The sequence below is a fragment of the Danio rerio genome, chromosome 9 (genome assembly GCF_049306965.1).
Source record: "Danio rerio strain Tuebingen ecotype United States chromosome 9, GRCz12tu, whole genome shotgun sequence".
Classification (NCBI taxonomy): Eukaryota; Metazoa; Chordata; class Actinopteri; order Cypriniformes; family Danionidae; genus Danio; species Danio rerio.
In genome coordinates this window covers 40,024,973-40,047,019 of record NC_133184.1, presented here as the reverse complement: position 1 = coordinate 40,047,019, position 22,047 = coordinate 40,024,973, and the positions used below count along the sequence as shown (strand labels likewise).

General features: G+C 41.1%; 1 protein-coding gene across 1 annotated transcript in view; it reads right to left on the bottom strand.

Annotated features, from left to right (window-relative positions):
- The window catches only part of ddx18 (DEAD (Asp-Glu-Ala-Asp) box polypeptide 18), a 37,175-nt gene extending 17,985 nt beyond the window's left edge, over window positions 1-19,190 (bottom strand). Inside the window, 7 exon segments of the mRNA NM_001003411.1 lie at window positions 15,401-15,515; window positions 15,590-15,789; window positions 15,881-15,981; window positions 16,062-16,197; window positions 17,448-17,630; window positions 18,264-18,431; window positions 19,067-19,190. Of these exon segments, the coding sequence (NP_001003411.1) occupies window positions 15,401-15,515; window positions 15,590-15,789; window positions 15,881-15,981; window positions 16,062-16,197; window positions 17,448-17,630; window positions 18,264-18,431; window positions 19,067-19,175 (1,012 nt within the window). The 5' untranslated portion in view covers window positions 19,176-19,190.
- Window positions 19,191-22,047: the final 2,857 nt, after the last annotated feature.

Here is a 22,047-nt window from a genome sequence, read left to right as displayed (position 1 = left end):
TTTTGTCATCTAAAGGCCTTGGCGATGTTAAATTGCGAAGCTTTAGAGTTTTCGTCGATGGGCGTGTCCGTGGCGGCCTCGCAAACTTTGACGATTCGCCACAAAACAGGAAGTCGTTATAACTCAGGCATGCATTACCCAATCTGCCTCAAAATTCACACGCTTGATAAGAGTCCTGACCTGAACACGTGTACATGCCGATATCCAGATACAGTTATAGCGCCACCTGCTGGCTACAGGAAATGACATGTTTTACATCGTAACAAACTCCTCCCACAAATTTTTTCGTATCCGCACCAAATTTAAGTGGTCTTATCTGAAAGCCCTAGCAATGATATATTGTGAAGATCTAGAGTTTTTGCAGAGGGGTGTGTCCGTGGCGGCATGACAAACCTCAACGCTTCGCCATGGAACAGAAAGTCCTTATAACTCAACCACACAATGTCCAATCTGCCTAAAACTTCAGATGGTTGATAAAAGTCCTCTCCTGAACACATCCTCATAACAATAATAAAGTGGGCGTGGCAAAATGACTCGACAGCGCCACCTATAAAAATTAAACGGACGAGCCCCTGATCTACGAATCACGCACATGCACGAAAATTGGCACACACCTCAAACATGTCAAAACATACGAAAAAGTCTCTTGGAGCCATATCTCAAACCCAACAGGAAGTCGGATATTTTGTACTTCCTGCGGCAAATAAGTGGCATTTTTGCCATTTCCAGGCTTTGTATCTTAACGAACTCCTCCTAGGGATTTGATCCGATCGACACCAAAATTGTGTTTTGTCATCTAAAGGCCTTGGCGATGTTAAATTGCGAAGCTTTAGAGTTTTTGTTGATGGGCGTGTTCGTGGCGGCCTCGCAAACTTTGACGATTCGCCACAAAACAGGAAGTCATTATAACTCAGGCATGCATTATCCAATCTGCCTCAAAATTCACACGTTGGATAAGAGTCCTGACCTGAACACGTTTACATGACAATATCAAGATACAGTTATAGCGCCACCTGCTGGCCACAGGAAATGACAGGTTTTACATTGTAACAAACTCCTCCCACAAATTTTATCGTATCAGCACCAAATTTGGGTGGTGTCATCTGAAAGCTCTAGCGATGATATATATTGCAAAGATCTAGAGTTTTCACAGAGGGGCGTGTCCGTGGCGGCATGACAAACCTCAACGCTTCGCCATGGAACAGGAAGTTCTTATAACTCAACCACACAATGTCTGATCTGCCTGAAACTTCACATGATTGATAAAAGTCCTCTCCTAAACACATCTACATAACAATATTGAGTCAGTCATTGCGCCACCTGCTGGCAGAAGGTAGTTTGGCTTATAACTCAGCCACACAATGTCCCATGTGCCTGAAACTTCACATGGTTGATAAGATTCCTCTCTGGAAGACATCTACATGCCAATCTTGAGTCACAGTCATAGCGCCACCTGCTGACAGGAGGAAGTTTGGCATAAATCTGTGATTTTCTTAGATTTTTTAAAATATATTGGCTTAAAATATTATTTTTCGCTGTTCTCTGTCATTGTAAGGTCACCGGGCGGCGGTGAGCCCGGGTGCGAGGTCCCTATCATCGCTGCTTGCAGCTTTAATTATTCTTCTTCTTCTTCTTCCGCGGAATGAATCGCGGTTTTGAGGGGCTAAACATGCCCGAAAACTCACGGAACTTTGCACAGGCCTCAGAAGTGGCAAAAATTTACGTTTGTTATGGGCTTCGGAAGTAGGCGTGGCAAATTGACTCGACAGCGCCACCTAGAAAAATTAAACGGACGAGCCCCCGATATACGAATCACGCACATGCACGAAAATTGGCACACACCTCAAACATGCCAAAACATACGAAAAAGTCTCTTGGAGCCATATCTCAAACCCAACAGGAAGTCGGATATTTTTAACTTCCTGCGGCGAAAAAATGACGTTTTTGACATTTCCAGGCGTTGTATTTTGACGAACTCCTCCTAGGGATTTTATCCGATCGACACCAAAATTGGGTTTTGTCATCTAAAGGCCTTGGCGATGTTAAATTGCGAAGCTTTAGAGTTTTCGTCGATGGGCGTGTCCGTGGCGGCCTTGCAAACTTTGACGATTCGCCAAAAAACAGGAAGTTGTTATAACTCAGGCATGCATTATCCGATCTGCCTCAAAATTCACACGTTTGATAAGAGTCCTGACCTGAACACGTTTACATGCCAATATCCAGATACAGTTATAGCGCCACCTGCTGGCCACTGGAAATGACATGTTTTACGGTGTAACAAACTTCTCCCACAAATTTTTTCGTATCAGCACCAAATTTGGGTTGTGTTGTCTGAAAGCCCTAGCAATGATATATTGTGGAGATCTAGAGTTTTCGCAGAGGGGCGTGTCCGTGGCGGCATGACAAACCTCAACGCTTCGCCATGGAACAAGAAGTCCTTATAACTCAACCACACAATGTGCGAACAGCCTGAAACTTCACATGGTTGATAAAAGTCCTCTCCTGAACACATCCACATAACAATTATGAAGTGGGCGTGGCAAAATGACTCGACAGCGCCACCTATAAAATTTAAACGGACGAGCCCCTGATCTACGAATCACGCACATGCACGAAAATTGACACACCCCTCAAACATGCCAAAACATACGAAAAAGTCTCTTGGAGCCATATCTCAAACCCAACAGGAAGTCGGATATTTTTAACTTCCTGCGGCGAAAAAATGACGTTTTTGACATTTCCAGGCGTTGTATTTTGACGAACTCCTCCTAGGGATTTTATCCGATCGACACCAAAATTGGGTTTTGTCATCTAAAGGCCTTGGCGATGTTAAATTGCGAAGCTTTAGAGTTTTCGTCGATGGGCGTGTCCGTGGCGGCCTTGCAAACTTTGACGATTCGCCAAAAAACAGGAAGTTGTTATAACTCAGGCATGCATTATCCGATCTGCCTCAAAATTCACACGTTTGATAAGAGTCCTGACCTGAACACGTTTACATGCCAATATCCAGATACAGTTATAGCGCCACCTGCTGGCCACTGGAAATGACATGTTTTACGGTGTAACAAACTTCTCCCACAAATTTTTTCGTATCAGCACCAAATTTGGGTTGTGTTGTCTGAAAGCCCTAGCAATGATATATTGTGGAGATCTAGAGTTTTCGCAGAGGGGCGTGTCCGTGGCGGCATGACAAACCTCAACGCTTCGCCATGGAACAAGAAGTCCTTATAACTCAACCACACAATGTGCGAACAGCCTGAAACTTCACATGGTTGATAAAAGTCCTCTCCTGAACACATCCACATAACAATTATGAAGTGGGCGTGGCAAAATGACTCGACAGCGCCACCTATAAAATTTAAACGGACGAGCCCCTGATCTACGAATCACGCACATGCACGAAAATTGACACACCCCTCAAACATGCCAAAACATACGAAAAAGTCTCTTGGAGCCATATCTCAAACCCAACAGGAAGTCGGATATTTTTAACTTCCTGCGCCAAATAAGTGGCATTTTTGCCATTTCCAGGCGTTGTATCTTAACGAACTCCTCCTAGGGATTTTATCCGATCGACACCAAAATTGGGTTTTGTCATCTAAAGGCCTTGGCGATGTTAAATTGCGAAGCTTTAGAGTTTTCATCGATGGGCGTGTCCTTGGCGGCCTCGCAAACTTTGATGATTCGCCACAAAACAGGAAGTCGTTATAACTCAGGCATGCATTATTCGATCTGCCTTAAAATTCACACGCTTAATAAGAGTCCTGACCTGAACACGTTTACATGCCAATATCCAGATACAGTTATAGCGCCACCTGCTGGCCACAGGAAATGATATGTTTTACGGAGTAACAAACTTCTACCACAAATTTTATCGTATCAGCACCAAAATTGGGTAGTGTTATCTGAAAGCTCTAGCGATGATATATTGTGAAGATCTAGAGTTTTCAGAGAGGGGCGTGTCCGTGGCGGCATGACAAACCTCACTGCTTCGCCATGGAACAGGAAGTCCTTATAACTCGACCATACAATGTCCGATCAGCCTGAAACTTCACAGGGTTTATAAAAGTCCTCTCCTGAATACATCTACATAATAATATTGAGTCAGAGTCATAGCACCACCTGCTGGCAGAAGGAAGTTTGGCTTGTAACTCGGCCACACAATCTCTGATCAGCCTGAAACTTCACATGGTTGATAAAAGTCCACTCCTGAACACATCCACATAACAATATTGAGTCAGTTATAACGCCACCTGCTGGCAGAGGGTAGTTTGGCTTATAACTCAGCCACACAATGTCCCATGTGCCTGAAACTTCACACGGTTGATAAGATTCCTCTCCGGAAGACATCTACATGCCAATTGTGAGTCAAAGTTATAGCGCCACCTGCTGACAGGAGGAGGTTTGGCATAAATGTGTGATTTTCTTAGATTTTTAAAAATATATTAGCTTAAATTATTATTGTTCGCTGTTCTCTGTCAATTGTAAGGCCACCGGGCGGCGGTGAGCCCGGGTGCGAGGTCCCTATCATCGCTGCTTGCAGCTTTAATTATTAGGGACCGAGCACCGAAACGGTGCGTAGGCCCTATTGGAATTGCTCCGTTTATTAGGGACCGAGCACCGAACGGTGCAAGGCCCTATTGGAATTGCTCCGTTTATTATTATTATTATTATTATTATTATTATTATTCTTTTCCGGAATGAATCGCGATTTTGAGGGGCTAAACATGCCCGAAAACTCACGGAACTTTGCACACGCCTCAGAAGTGGCGAAAATTTACGTTTATTATGGGTCTCGGAAGTGGGCGTGGCAAAATGACTCGACAGCGCCACCTAGAAAAATTAAACGGACGAGCCCCCGATCTACGAATCACGCACATGCACGAAAATTGGCACACACCTCAAACACACCAAAACATACGAAAAAGTCTCTTGGAGCCATATCTCAAACCCAACAGGAAGTCGGATATTTTTGACTTCCCGCGGCGAAAAAGTGGCGTTTTTTCCATTTCCAGGTGTTGTATTTTAACGAACTCCTCCTAGGGATTTTATCCGATCGACACCAAAATTGGGTTTTGTCATCTTAAAGCCTTGGCGATGTTAAATTGCGAAGCTTTAGAGTTTTCGTCGATGGGCGTGTCGGTGGCGGCCTCGCAAAGTTTGACGATTCGCCACAAAACAGGAAGTCGTTATAACTCAGACATGCATTATCCGATCTGCCTCAAAAATCACACGCTTGATAACAGTCCTGACCTGAACACGTTTACATGCCAATATCCAGATACAGTTACAGCGCCACCTGCTGGCCACAGGAAATGACATGTTTTACAAAGTAACAAACTCCTCCCACAAATTTTATCGTATCAGCACCAAAATTGGGTAGTGTTATCTAAAAGCTCTAGTGATGATATATTGTGAAGATCTAGAGTTTTCGGAGAGGGGCGTGTCCATGGCGGCATGACAAACCTCAATGCTTCGCCATTGACCTGGAAGGCTTCATAACTCAACCCCACAATGTCTGATCAGCCTGAAACTTCACATGGTTGGTAAAAGTCTTCTCCTGAACACATCCACATAACAATATTGAAGTGGGCGTGGCAAATCAACTCGACAGCGCCACCTAAAAAAATTAATTGCATGAGCCCCTGATATACGAATCATGCACATGCACGAAAATTGGCACACACCTCAAACATGCCAAAACATACGAAAAAGTCTCTTGGTGCCATATCTCAAACTCAACAGGAAGTCGGATATTTTTAACTTCCTGCTGAAAAAAAGTGGCGTTTTTGCCATTTCCAGACGTTGTATTTTAACGAACTCCTCCTAGGGATTTTATCCGATCAACACCAAAATTTGGTTTTGTCATCTAAAGGCCTTGGCGATGTTAAATTGCGAAGCTTTAGAGTTTTTGCAGAGGGGTGTGTCAGTGGTGGCATGACAAACCTCAACGCTTCGCCATTGACCAGGAAGTCCTTATAACTCAACCACACAATGTCCGATCTGCCTGAAACTTCACATGGTTGATAAAAGTCCTCTTCTGAACACATCCACATAACAATATTGAGTCAGTCATAGCGCCACCTGCTGGCAACCAGAAGTTTGGCTGATAACTCAGCCACACAATGTTTGACCTGCCTGAAAATTCACATGGTTGAATAAAATCCTCTCCTGAAGACATCTACAAGCCAATATCAAGTCACAGTCATAGCGCCACCTGCTGACAATAGGAAGTTACTTATAACTCAGGCAAGCAATGTTCGATCTGCCTGAAAAATTACATGGTTGATAAAATTTATCTCCTAAAGACATCTACATGCCAATATTGACACACAGTCCAAGCGCAACCTGCTGACAGGAGGAAGTTTGGCATAAATCTGTGATTTTCTCAGGTTTTTTAAATATATATTGGCTTAAATTAATATTGTTCGCTGTTCTCTGTCATCCTGAGAACACCGGGCGGCGGTGAGCCCGGGTGCGAGGTCCCTATCATCGCTGCTTGCAGCTTTAATTATTATTATTATTATTCTTCTCTCCAATGAATCGCGATTTAGAGGGGCTAAACATGCCCGAAAACTCACGCAACTTTGCACACGCCTCAGAAGTGGCGAAAATTTACGTTTATTATAGGTCTCGGAAGTGGGTGTGGCAAAATGACTCGACAGCGCCACCTAGAAAAATTAAACGGACGAGCCCCCGACCTACGAATCACGCACATGCACGAAAATTGGCACACACCTCAAACATGCCAAAACATACGAAAAAGTCTCTTGGAGCCATATCTCAAACCCAACAGGAAGTCAGATATTTTTGACTTCCTGCGGCGAAAAAGTGGCGTTTTTGCCATTTCCAGGCGTTGTACTTTAACGAACTCCTCCTAGGGATTTTATCCGATCGACACCAAAATTGGCTTTTGTCATCTAAAGGCCTTGGCGATGTTAAATTGCGAAGCTTTTGAGTTTTCGTCGATGGGCGTGTCCGTGGCGGCCTCGCAAAGTTTGACGATTCGCCACAAAACAGGAAGTCGTTATAACTCAGACATGCATTATCCGATCTGCCTCAAAATTCACACGTTTAATAACAGTCCTGACCTGAACACGTTTACATGCCAATATCCAGATACAGTTACAGCGCCACCTGCTGGCCACAGGAAATGACATGTTTTACAGAGTAACAAACTCCTCCCACAAATTTTATCGCATCAGCACCAAAATTGGGTAGTGTTATCTAAAAGCTCTAGCGATGATATATTGTGAAGATCTAGAGTTTTCAGAGAGGGGCGTGTCCGTGGCGGCATGACAAACCTCAACGCTTCGCCATTGACCAGGAAGGCTTTATAACTCAACCACACAATGTCCGATCTGCCTGAAACTTCACATGGTTGATAAAAGTCCTCTCCTGAACACATCCACATAACAATATTGAAGTGGGCGTGGCAAATAGACTCGACAGCGCCACCTACCAAAATTAATCGGACGAGCCCCTGATATACGTATCACACACATGAACGAAAATTGGCACACACCTCAAACATGCCAAAACATACGAAAAAGTCTCTTGGAGCCATATCTCAAACTCAACAGGAAGTCAGATATTTTTAACTTCCTGCTGTAAAAAAGTGGCGTTTTTGCCATTTCCAGGCGTAGTATTTTAACGAACTCCTCCTAGGGATTTTATCCGATCAACACCAAAATTTGGTTTTGTCATCTAAAGGCCTTGTCGATGTTAAATTGCGAAGATCTAGAGTTTTCGGAGAGGGGCGTGTTCGTGGCGGCATGACAAACCTCAACGCTTCGCCATTGACCAGGAAGTCCTTATAATTCAACCACACAATGTCCGATCTGCCTGAAACTTCACATGGTTGATAAAAGTCCTCTCATAAACACATCCACATAACAATATTGAGTCAGTCATAGCGCCACCTGCTGGCAACCGGAAGTTTGGCTTATAACTCAGCCACACAATGTTTGACCTGCCTGAAAATTCACATGGTTTATTAAAATCCGCTCCTGAAGACATCTACAAGCCAATAATGAGTCACAGTCATAGCGCCACCTGCTGGCAATAGGAAGTTACTTATAACTCAGCCAAACAATGTTCGATCTGCCTGAAAAATTACATGGTTGATAAAATTTATTTCCTGAAGGCATCTACATGCCAATATTGACTCACAGTCTTAGCGCAACCTGCTGACAGGTGGAAGTTTGGCATAAATCTGTGATTTTCTCAGGTTTTTTACATATACATTGGCTTAAATTAATATTGTTCGCTGTTCTCTGTCATCCTGAGGCCACCGGTCGGCGGTGAGCCCGGGTGCGAGGTCCCTATCATCGCTGCTTGCAGCTTTAATTAGGGACCGAGCACCGAAACGGTGCGTAGGCCCTATTGGAATTGCTCTGTTTATTATTATTAGGGACCGAGCACCGAAACGGTGCGTAGGCCCTATTGGAATTGCTCCGTTTTTTATTATTATTATTATTATTATTATTATTATTATTATTATTATTCCGCCCCCTATCGGGGCACTTTTGAGGGTCTAAACATGCCCGAAAACTCATGAAAATTTGCACACACACCAAACGCGGTGTAAATAGCAGGTTGATATGGGTCTCGGAAGTGGGCGTGGCAAAATGACTCGACAGCGCCACCTAGAAAAATTAAACGGACGAGCCCCCGATACACGAATCACGCACATGCACGAAAATTGGCACACACCTCAAACATGCCAAACCATACGAAAAAGTCTCTTGGAGCCATATCTCAAACCCAACAGGAAGTCGGATATTTTTAACTTCCTGCGGCGAAAAAGTGGCATTTTTGCCATTTCCAGGCGTTGTATTTTAACGAACTCCTCCTAGGGATTTTATCCGATCGACACCAAAATTGGGTTTTCTCATCAAAAGGCCTTGGCGATGTTAAATTGCGAAGCTTTAGAGTTTTCGTCGATGGGCGTGTCGGTGGCGCCCTCGCAAACTTTGATGATTCGCCACAAAACAGGAAGTCGTTATTACTCAGGCATGCATTATCCGATCTGCCTCAAAACTCACACGCTTGATAAGCGTCCTGACCTGAACACGTTTACATGCCAATATCCAGATACAGTTATAGCGCCACCTGCTGGCCACAGGAAATGACATGATTTACGGAGTAATAAACTCCTCCCACAAATTTTTTCGTATCAGCACCAAAATTGGGTGGTGTTATCTGAAAGCTCTAGTAATGATATATTGTGAAGATCTACAGTTTTCGCAGAGGGGCGTGTCTGTGGTGGTATGACAAACCTCAACGCTTCGCCATGGAACAGGAAGTCCTTATAACTCAACCACACAATGTCCGATCTGCCTGAAACTTCACATGGTTGATAAACGTCATCTCTTGAACACATCCACATAACAATATTGAAATGGGCGTGGCAAAATGACTCGACAGCGCCACCTAGAAAAATAAACGGACGAGCCCCCGAGCTACGAATCACGCATATGCACGAAAATTGGCACACACCTTAAACATGCCAAAACATACGAAAAAGTCTCTTGGAGCCATATCTCAAACCCAACAGGAAGTCAGATATTATTAACTTCCTGCGGCGAAAAAGTGGCATTTTTGCCATTTCCAGGCGTTGTATTTTAACAAACTCCTCCTAGGGATTTTATCCGATCGACACCAAAATTGGGTTTTATCATCTAAAGGCCTTGGCGATGTTAAATTGCGAAGCTTTAGAGTTTTTGTCGACGGGCGTGTCCGTGGCGGCCTCGCAAACTTTGATGATTCGCCACAAAACAGAAAGTCGTTATAACTCAGGCATGCATTATCAGATCTGCCTCAAAATTTACAGATTCAATAACAGTCCTGACCTGAACAGGTTTACATGCCGATATCCAGTTACAGTTATAGCGCCACCTGCTGGCCACAGGAAATGACATGTTTGACACTGTAACAAACTCCTCCCACAAACTTTCCCGTATCAGCACCAAAATAGAGTGGTGTTATCTGAAAGCTCTAGCGATGATATATTGTGAAGATCTAGAGTTTTTGCAGAGGGGCGTGTCTGTGGTGGCATGACAAACCTCAACGCTTCGCCATGGAACAGGAAGTCCTTATAACTCTACCACACAATGTCCGATCTGCCTGAAACTTCACATGATTGATAAAAGTCCTCTCTTGAACACATCTACATAACAATATTGAGTCAGTAATAGCGCCATCTGCTGGCAGAAGGTAGTTTGGCTTGTAACTCGGCCACACAATGTCCGATCTGCCTGAAACTTCACATGGTTGATGAAAGTCCTCTCCTGAGCACATCTACATAATAATATTGAGTTTTTAATAGCGCCACCTGCTGGCAGAATGTAAATTGTCTTATAACACAATCTCCACACAATCTCTGATCTGCCTGAAACTTCACATGTTTGATAAAAGTCCTCTCTTGAACACATCCCCATAACAATATTGAGTCAGTCATAACGCCACCTGCTGGCAAAAGGTAGTTTGGCTTATAACTCAACCACAAAATGTCCCATGTGCCTGAAACTTCACATGGTTGATTAAATTCCTCTCCTGAAGACATCTACATGCCAATCTTGAGTCACAGGTATAGCGCCATCTGCTGACAGGAGGAAGTTTGGCATAAATCTGTATTTTTCTTAGGTTTTTTATATATATATCGGCTTATATTATTATTGTTCGCTGTTCTCTGTCATCGTAAGGTCACTGGGCGGTGGTGAGCCCGGGTGCGAGGTCCCTATCATCGCTGCTTGCAGCTTTAATCCTTCTTCTTCTTCTTCTTCTTCTTCCGCGGAATGAATCGCGATTTAGAGGGGCTAAACATGCCCGAAAACTCACGAAACTTTGCACACGCCTCAGAAGTGGCGAAAATTTACGTTTGTTATGGGCTTCGGAAGTGGGCGTGGCAAAATGACTCGACAGCGCCACCTAGAAAAATTAAACGGACGAGCCCCCGATCCATGAATCACACACACGCACGAAAATTGGCACACACCTCAAACACACCAAAACATACGAAAAAGTCTCTTGGAGCCATATCTCAAACCCAACAGGAAGTCGGATATTTTTAACTTCCTGCGGCGAAAAAGTGGCGTTTTTGCCATTTCCAGGCGTCGTATTTTAACGAACTCCTCCTAGGGATTTTATCCGATCGACACCAAATTTGGGTTTTGTCATCTAAAGGCCTTGATGATGTTAAATTGCGAAGCTTTAGAGTTTTCGTCGATGGGCGTGTCCGTGGCGGCCTCGCAAACTTTGACGATTCGCCACGAAACAGGAAGCCGTTATAACTCAGACATGCATTATCCGATCTGCCTCAAAATTCACACGCTTGATAAGCGTCCTGACCTGAACACGTTTACATGCCAATATCCAGAGACAGTTACGGCGCCACCTGCTGGCCACAGGAAATGACATGATTTACGGAGTAACAAACTCCATCCACAAATTTTATCGTATCAGCACCAAAATTGGGTGGTGTTATCTGAAAGCTCTGGTGATGATATATTGTGAAGATCTAGAGTTTTCGCAGAGGGGCGTGTCCGTGGCGGCATGACAAACCTCAACGCTTCGCCATGGAACAGGAAGTCCTTGTAACTCAACCACAAAATGTCCAATCAGCCTGAAGCTTCACATGGTTGATAAACGTCATCTCTTGAACACATCCACATAACAGTATTGAAGTGGGCGTGGCAAAACGACTCAACAGCGCCACCTATAAAAATTAAACGGACGAGCCCCCGATCTACAAATCACGCACATGCACGAAAATTGGCACACACCTCAAACATGGCAAAACATACAAAAAAGTCTCTTGGAGCCATATCTCAAACTCAACAGGAAGTCGTATATTTTTAACTTCCTGTGGCGAAAAAGTGGCTCTTTTGCCATTTCTAGGCGTTATATTTTAACGAACTCCTCCTAGGGATTTTATCTGATTGACAATAAAAATTGTGTTTTGTCATCTAAAGGCCTTGGTGATGTTAAATTGCGAAGCTTTAGAGTTTTTGTCGATGGGCGTGTCCGTGGCGGCCTCGCAAACGTTGATGATCCGCCACAAGACAGGAAGTCGTTATAACTCAGGCATGCATTATCAGATCTGCCTCAAAATTCACACATTTAATAACAGTCCTGACCTGAACAGGTTTACGTGCCGATATCCAGTTACAGTTATAGCACCACCTGCTGGCTACAGGAAATGACATGTTTGACACTGTAACAAACTCCTTCCACAAACTTTCCCGTATCAGCACCAAAATAGAGTGGTGTCATCTGAAAGCTCTAGCGATGATATATTGTGAAGATCTAGAGTTTTTGCAGAGGGGCGTGTCCGTGGTGGCATGACAAACCTCAACGCTTCGCCATGGAACAGGAAGTTATTATAACTCAACCACACAATGTCTGATCTGCCTGAAACTTCACATGATTGATAAAAGTCCTCTTCTGAACACATCCACATAACAATATTGGGTCAGTCATAGCGCCACCTGCTGGCAGAAGGTAGATTGGCTTATAACTCAACCACACAAACTCCGATCTGCCTGAAACTTCACATAGTTGATTAAATTCCATTACTGAAGGCATCTACATGCCAATCTTAAGTCACAGTTATAGCGCCACCTGCTGGCAGATGGTAGTTTGCAGTATAACTCAACCACACAAAGTCCGATCTGCCTGAAACTTCACAAGGTTGATGAAAGTCCCCTCCTAAACACATCTACATAACAACATTGAGTCTGTCATAGCGCCACCTGCTGAAAAAAGGCAGTTTGGCTTATAACTCAGCCAAACAATGTCCGATCTGCCTAAAACTTCACATGGTTGATAAGTTTCCTCTCCTGAAGACATCTACATGCCAGTCATGAGTCAGTGTTATAGCGCCACCTGCTGACAGGAGGAAGTTTGGCATAAATCTGTGATTTTCTCAGATATTTTTAATATATCGGCTTAAATTATTACTGTTCGCTGTTCTCTGTCATCCTGATGCCACCGGGCGGCGGTGAGCCCGGGTGCGAGGTCCCTATCATCGCTGCTTGCAGCTTTAATTATTCTTCTTCTTCTTCTTCTTCTTCCGCGGAATGAATCGCGGTTTTGAGGGGCTAAACATGCCCGAAAACTCACGAAACTTTGCACACGCCTCAGAAGTGGCGAAAATTTACGTTTGTTATGGGCTTCGGAAGTGGGCGTGGCAAAATGACTCGACAGCGCCACCTAGAAAAATTAAACGGACGTGCCCCCGATCCACGAATCACACACACGCACGAAAATTGGCACACACCTCAAACACACCAAAACATACGAAAAAGTCTCTTGGAGCCATATCTCAAACCCAACAGGAAGTCGGATATTTTTCACTTCCTGCGGCGAAAAAGTGGCATTTTTGCCATTTCCAGGCGTTGTATTTTAACGAACTCCTCCTAGGGATTTTATCCGATCGACGCCAAAATTAAGTTTTGTCATCTAAAGGCCTTGGCGATGTTAAATTGCGAAGCTTTAGAGTTTTCGTCGATGGGCGTGTCCGTGGCTGCCTCACAAACTTTGACGATTCGCCACAAAACAGGAAGTCATTATAACTCAGGCATGCATTATCCGATCTGCCTCAAAATTCACACGCTTGATAAGAGTCCTGACCTGAACACGTTTACATGCCAATATCCAGAGACAGTTATAGCGCCACCTGCTGGCCACAGGAAATGACATGATTTACACTGTACCAAACTAACTCCCACAAATTTTATCGTATCAGCACCAAATTTGAGTGGTGTTATCTAAAAACTCTAGCAATGATGTATTGTGAAGATCTAGAGTTTTCGGAGAGGGGCGTGTCCGTGGCGGCATGACAAGCCTTAACGCTTCGCCAAGGAACAGGAAGTCCTTATAACTCAACCACACAATGTCCGATCTGCCTGAAACTTAACATGGTTGTTAAAAGTCCTCTCCTGAACACATCCCCCATAACAATATTGAAGTGGGCGTGGCAAAATGACTCGACAGCGCCACCTAAACAAATTAAACGGACGAGCCCCCGATCTACGAATCACGCACATGCACGAAAACTGTCACACACCTCAAACATGGCAAAACATACGAAAAAGTCTCTTGGAGCCATATCTCAAACCCAACAGGAAGTCGGATATTTTTAACTTCCTACGGCGTATAAGTGCCATTTTTGCCATTTCCAGGCGTTGTATCTTAACGAACTCCTCCTAGGCATTTTATCCGATCAACACCAAAATTAAGTTTTGTCATCTAAAGGCCTTGGCGATGTTAAATTGCGAAGCTTTAGAGTTTTTGTCGATGGGCGTGTCCACGGCGGCCTCGCAAACTTTGACGATTCGCCACAAAACCGGAAGTCATTATAACTCAGGCATGCATTATCCGATCTGCCTCAAAATTCACACGTTTAATAACAGTCCTGACCTGAACACGTTTACATGCCAATATCCAGATACAGTTATAGCGCCACCTGCTGGCCACAGAAAATGACATGATTTACAGAGTAATAAACTCCTCCCACAAATTTTTTCGTATCAGCACCAAATTTGGGTTGTGTCATCTGAAAGCTCTAGCGATGATATAATGTGAAGATCTAGAGTTTTCGCAGAGGGGCGTGTCCGTGGCGGCATGACAAACCTCAACGCTTCGCCATGAAACAGGAAGTCCTTATAACTTAACTACACAATGTCCGATCTGCCTGAAACTTCACATGGTTGATTAAATTTATCTCCTGAACACATATACGTGCCAATATTGAGTCAGTCCTAGCGCCACCTACTGACAGAAGGAAGTTTTGCTTATAACTCAGCCACACAATGTCCAATCAGCCTGAAACTTAACGGTTTATTAAATTCCTCTCCTGAAGACATCTACATGCCAATATTGAATCTGTCATAGCCCCACCTGCTGGCAGAAGGTAGTTTGGCTTATAACTCAGCCAGACTGTGTCTGAACAGCTTGAAACTTCACATGGTTAATTAAAATCCACTCCTGAAGACATCTACAAAACAATAATGAGTCACAGTCATAGCGCCACCTGCTGGCAACCAGAAGTTTGGCTTATAACTCAGCCAAACAATATTCGATCTGCCTGAAAATTTACATGGTTGATAAGATTCCTTTACTGAAGGCATCTACATAACAATCTTGAGTCACAGTTATAGCGCCACCTGCTGACAGGAGGAAGTTCGGCATAAATCTGTGATTTTCTCAGGTTCTTTATATATATCGGCTTAAATTAAGGTTGTTCGCTGTTCTCTGTCATCCTGAGGCCACCGGGCGGCGGTGAGCCCGGGTGCGAGGTCCCTATCATCGCTGCTTGCAGCTTTAATTATCATTTAAATTACAAAAACTGTGAAAAACAAGATGTAAAGTTTTTAGTATAATCACTGCTTCTTACTAGGAAGTAGTTTGATGATCTGTTTCAGTTCTTCTTCAAATCCCACCTCCAGAATCCTGTCAGCCTCATCGATGATCAGACACTGAAGGTTTTTAAACATGAAGCCAGGAGTGTTCTGCAGGAGGAAAAACAGGTCAAGTACACAGTACAGTCCCGTGTGGAAAAGCCGATCACTGTAATAAACCGCACCTGCAGGTGATCCAGAAGTCTGCCAGGTGTTGCTACCAAGATATTAACTCCATTAGCGAGTTTCTGGGCTTCAGCAGAGCGATTGCTGCCACCCATGATGAGGCCGTATGTGTGGACGTGATGGGTCATCAACTCCTTCAGCACGCCGTACGTCTGCATAGCCAACTCACGTGTAGGAGACAGAACTATCACTCCAGTGCCTGACAGAAACACACAGACATCTCATATACTTACAGGCTTGACTGGGACCTCCATTATAGATCATCTATAAATGTCAGAAAATCCACTTACCATTTCTAGGCATGAATTTCAGTTTATAGATAAGCTCAATTGAGGGAATCAGGAAAGCTAGAGTTTTGCCACTTCCTGTTTTAGCTGCTGCCAACACGTCTCTAATGAAAAGAACAGCACACAAGCTTTAATCTGACAAACAAACAAATGTTGGAGGTGTTCGTTGATGGATAGCACTCACCTTCCCTCCAGCAAAGGGCGTATGGTCTTGTGCTGGATTTCAGTCATGGTGTCAAAGCCCATTTCCTTCACTCCCTTCAGCGTGTTCTCACTGACCACTTCTGACAAGGATGCAAATGACCGGTCCTCAAACGCACCTGAAGAAATCACCGGTCAATCAATCAATAAGCACACTTTTAAAATTGCTATTTTGCATTCCACAAAACCCAAAGGGAAATACAACTCACTTAAACAGCTAGCTGAATAAAAAAGAGCCTTATTAGATTTTAGATTAAAGGATCTTAATGTTATAAGCATGTTTACAGTGAAATTTAGTTAAATGCTCTAATAGAACAGGAAAAATATTTCCAATCTGAACTAAAAGACGTGTTTCTCAATTTAAAAGTAAATTGTAATTTAGTTTTTTCCGAGAAAACGCACAGCAAATTATGTTGGCCAGCTCCATATTCCTACAGTAACTTGTCAAATAAATAGTTTTTTTTACAAATACAAAAAATAAGCAGTCTCTGTGAATGTAATAGTGCATACATTTTTTACATCTCTTTTACACACATACATGCAATTGTAAAACACCATCAAATTTACAGTGTGTATTACATTGGGTAGCAGCTGGATTAAAACATATGCCAGAGTAATTGGCGGTTCGCGACCCCTGATAAATAAGTAACTAATCTAAAGTGAGATTACATATATGTATAATGTTTTCATGTCCAGGCTAAAAAAATAATGATCCTAAAAATAGCCAAACTGATTGGACATAACAATATTTTTGTCCAGGTGTCCAACAACAACAACAACACCCCTCACTAGGCATGGGACAACAACTGCTTTCAAGGTATACTGCATTTTGGAAAAGTCAAAGTTTTAAAACCGTCAAAATGTTCTGCTATACCGTTCCTAATGTATGTTTAAGATTTTTTAAAATTTACGTTTCTTTTCTTTCTTTTTTTATAAAGGATAACAGAATCTCCTGCAGAAAAGATATCCAAATATGCTGTTTACATGGTAAAGAAATCTGTGTTATTTAACCAAATTAAGACAGCAGAGGTCAATGATTCATTTAATTTACTTAGCCTGACTGATTTCCAAAGTATTTTAAATGTTTTTCATAATAAAATATATTGTGTTCAAAGGAGTAAAAAAGTGTTTGTATTTTTCACAGACACTTAAAAAGAATATATATTTTAGAGCAGTACAATACCATGATATTTTTATTCAAGGCTATCAAACCGCCAGAATCTAATACCGACCCATGCCTACCCCTCACCATAAATATTTATTTAAATATTGAAATATTAATTTATTAAAATATTAATTTATTTAAATATTATTTACTATAATATATAGTGGATTTCACATCACAAAAGTCAGGTACAGCCAACTTTACCTGTCAGACCAGAAGGAAGTTGTGGTCCATCTTCATCACTATCCTCCTCAGCCGATCCCTCTTTTTCATTATTTCCATTCTCTGGACACTTCACAGTCTCTAAATTTCCTTCTTCCTGCTGCTCTTCCTCACCTGCAGATGCCTGTGTTGTCTCTACACTCTGCTTTTTAGCCTTTTTTACACCTAAAGATACATATTGATAATGTTAATTTATTTAAATGATGCGTGACCAAGCTTATTCGTATGAAGAGCCAAAAACAAAATATCATTGAGAGCTGTGGGCTAATACACCAAAGATAAATATACCAAACTATCACTTTGAATCGCATTAACTAAAGCAGTATAACCTTTTTAATTGTAACTCATTGCAATAAAAACAAACAATCACATATATAACACTGTGGAGTTCAATGCTAAATACACTAGTCCAGCAGAATCTGCCTTTGCCTTGGTTTGCTCACCCAAGTCTCTGCATTGCCCTCTATCCGTTGGGTGACATTATGAACGTTAAATTAAATGACAGCTTTAAATTGAAACATTTTATTTCAGTTAGGTTTTTGTAGCTTAACAAAAAAAATTAACAAATAAATAAAAGGTTACTTTAAACTTGAAATGACAATCTCTAAACCATCCCCATCATTCTCCCTCTCATCTTAGATGGGATGGTGGGCCAAATTATGCTAGCATGTATAGGCATCTCTGGTTTAAATATTACAATCAAAATCCAACTAGAGTCACATCTATAGTTACTCATCACAAGCCCATAGTGACCAACACGAACTATTCTGAACATGCACAGCATCATTAAACACTCACTGGATGTTGTTGATTCTCCAGTAGTATCTAATTTTCGTTTTTTTTTCTTCTTCTTGGGTTTCTGTGAGGTTTCGTTCACTTCATCCGAGACACTTTGCTGCTGCTCTTCGATGACATTTGGAGCAGAATCACTGGCCACTTCAGATTCATCCAAAACATCCTTCACGTCTGCCAGATGAGAAACACAGACAGCACACTTCAACAACTTTACCAAAGGGGAAAAGTTATGCAACTACAGGCTATTTGAGGAGGTAATAAGTAAAGGTGTGTATTGAGGTAACGTTACAGTTGGTTTAATACTCGCACATTCGTTCAGTGACAACCTGTGACTTGCTCCCTATATTGTTTACCATGGTACTCTGAATATTCGGTGTAAAATCACACGCAAGTATGACTTAAAAACAACAGTAGCACTATTTAATCGGCTGTGAGCAATGAAAAATTCTGTACTCTGATAGTCATTGGCTGCTTATATGAATTTACTATTTATAATTTGTAAATAAGTTTTCTGAAATTATATTATTAAGGAGAAAGTCTAAATGAGTCAATATAAAACCAACTTTACCTCAGTAAGGTGTGTCGGTAATATATTCCTGAAGATAGACATTAAATCACACATAGCCACGATTAGAATTACTATTACTATAAAACTAAACCCATATGTGTTATAAGATTAAAGAAATCTGAGTAAAATATAAGACAAAACTTGTATAAGACAACGCGTTTAAGACCAGCGTGTTTGTAATATGCCACACAACACTAACTCACGTCAGTCTTGTCTATAATCAACGTAAATACATTACCTTCGCTGTTTTCTTCTTCTTTCTGAGATTGCAGCAGTTTGCGTTGTTTATTTTTTTCGCTTATCTTTTGAATTTTCTTGCGAAGAATCTTCATCTGCATGTCCGCCATGGCTGTAGACAAACACGTGTGCGCGTGCTGCGTGGGGTCCTTCACTCTGCAGACTGACTCAATTTTTGCCTGACTTAAAATGTTTAAGGCATTTAAATATACATAAATCGTGCGGCTCGGTTGTTGCCAGCGGCGACCTATACTTTACATAAAAATGTTTAATATTTTTTTGCGAATTAGGCTCGAATTTTAATCATTTATTTACTGTCAGAGATGCGACAGCTGTATTTTTTTCTGTATGGAACAAACAAACAATAAATGTGCACCCTTTTAACGATTTTACAACAAGTTAACATCTTATATTTCCGACAAAAATTAACCGCAATTTTAGCTTAGTAAAATGTAGTTTTTGGCTCTAAACCTTACATTACGAGTGTTTATGTGTTTCAAGACGTTTCTTTACATTTCCTAATTCTGTATTATTTACTAGCTGTTTTCCCCTCATAGGAACCAAATAAGTCTGATAAATAAAAAAGATTAAAATAAATAAATAAACAAAAACATGTTAGAAACCTTCTTTATTAGTGAGTACCTGCAAAACTAGGTTGCCAAAATGCTTCAATATATAAGTAATAATATTTGTCAGTCAGCAGAGCTGACCTAACCCGTACACAGTACATATCTGAAATGTACATAACAAGCATTTCTGCTCTCTAGTGGTGAAATAATGGAAATATTCTTTCGATATTCACACAAATCCCATGCTTGATCCCTTGTCATTGGTTGTGGGTTGTTGCCATATTTGTAGTTTTATTGTTGACTGCCCTTATAAAGTTTTGAGTGACTTTAAGACTTAAATTTAAAGCATTTCGAATAGGTGATAGTTGATCGTAAAAATAAATAATTTTCTAATCAGCTAAATAAAAGAAATGAACAATGTCAGCTGTATTCACAGTAAATATTAAGGTTACATGATATTGTGGAAAAAATACATTTGAGATATTAACTTTTTTGCCATATATATTGCAACATGAAATCTATTTACCAGATTTTTTATGGTGCATCAGCATAAAATATAAGCATAATTAAAAAACAAGGGACACAAAAGATATAAGCATATATGTATATAAAAAAAAAAAAAAATATATATATATATATATATATATATATATATATATATATATATATATATATATATATATAATTAATTAATTATAACATATATTCTGGGCAAGGCATAATACTAAACATGTTCATCCAATTAAAATTTTCAGGCCAAAAATTATGATAGGTAACTCAAACTGTGTATCAGCTAATTTAAATAACATACATTCCAAATTGTGGCACCCTTGTGGCACCTTGTACCTTTGCGCATCCTGCAATGAGACTTTTGAACTATATTGAGCAGCTCTACTGAAATTCAAGAGAAAGGAAAATATCTGCATGTAAATCTCTGCTTTTGTTGCCAAGCACTTTTTTTTCTGAGCAACTGCACATTAAAATAGAGCACAAGAACACAGTGGTGCTGTTCAGTGAACTGTGTTGAAGTGAAGTGTGTAACAGTGGCACTGACTTCATGACAACAGAGGAATCAGAGTCTTTTAAAAAGTCAATAAAAAATTTCACAAGATGAACACAGACAAACTGCTGAGACAAAACACAGCCCTGTGAGAAGATTGATACAATGACAACCAAGCAAAAAGATTACCATAATACCAACGCATAAAAAGGTTAAAAAAAAAAGAAAAAAAAAGAAAAAAAAAAACATTAGGTAAATGCTCGTTTGGATAAGTTAACCACATATACTACAGTTTGACCTTATTGAAAAAAGTCTGTTCTTATTAACAATAGTCAACGTAATTCACTGTTGTACTTTCCATTGGCGGTTCAGACGAGACAGTAATCCTTTAAAAGAACGATAAAAATGTAATAAAGCAGTCACTTAACTAAAGTTTTGTGACGTGTTTTATTATTCGTACTTACCAAGGAGGAAGAGGAAGAAATATGTCCCGGTGTCATCAAACAGTCTGAGCTAGATCCCGATCCCATAATACAATTCAACAATGTTTAAAAACGGAAAAACATCCATAATACGTGTAATAAAATATACTTTTATACTTCATATGTGATGGGTGTACTCATCATGCCTGATAACGGATTAATAAAAAATATAGCACAACTAAGACATGTTGCTTTGTTTGACATTTACCATACGTTCAAAAGTATATGTATAAAAATTAAGGCATAAACATTTCGTTTTTAAAGATTATAAAGCTCATTTCATAGATAATATTGATAAAATGATATTATCTTTTGTACAACAGTTCTGTCTCTTTCTTGAATCTGATTGGCTGATAGCCATAAAAACAGCACTCCTACAGCCTCTTCACCTCTGTGTATTACTCCGCCCACATAGTGACAGCAGATGAATAAACTATACAGTTTGACTAATATTGCAGCTTTTGGACAACATAATGTATTTTTTTAGTCGAGAATGTAGTTGTTTAGATTGCAACTATGCAGTTTATTTATAAGGATACTGCCTATTTTAAATATTTATAATTTTGGAGATTCAGTGCATCGGCCGCCGCTAACCTGTCATCACACTGAGCAGAGAAAAGATGGCTGAAGTTCTGCCACAAGATGGCGACAGAGACAGAATAATGAGCCCTTAGAGGAGGAAAAACTCAGCGTAAATTTCAAACCACAGCTGATCAAATCATTACTAAACAGGTCTCTCTCTCAAACAGGTCTCTCTCTTGTATTTTGTAATGCTGTACTTCTAACACTGTAATATGGTACTGTTTGCTTTGCCTTTTTCGGGGTTAATAATTGTGATCTCGCGATTGCAACAAAAATACTGGGAAATCTCTGTAGACTGATGGCCTTTCAAGTTGTTCAGCCTTATAATCTTAAAATGTGAGCAAAATCA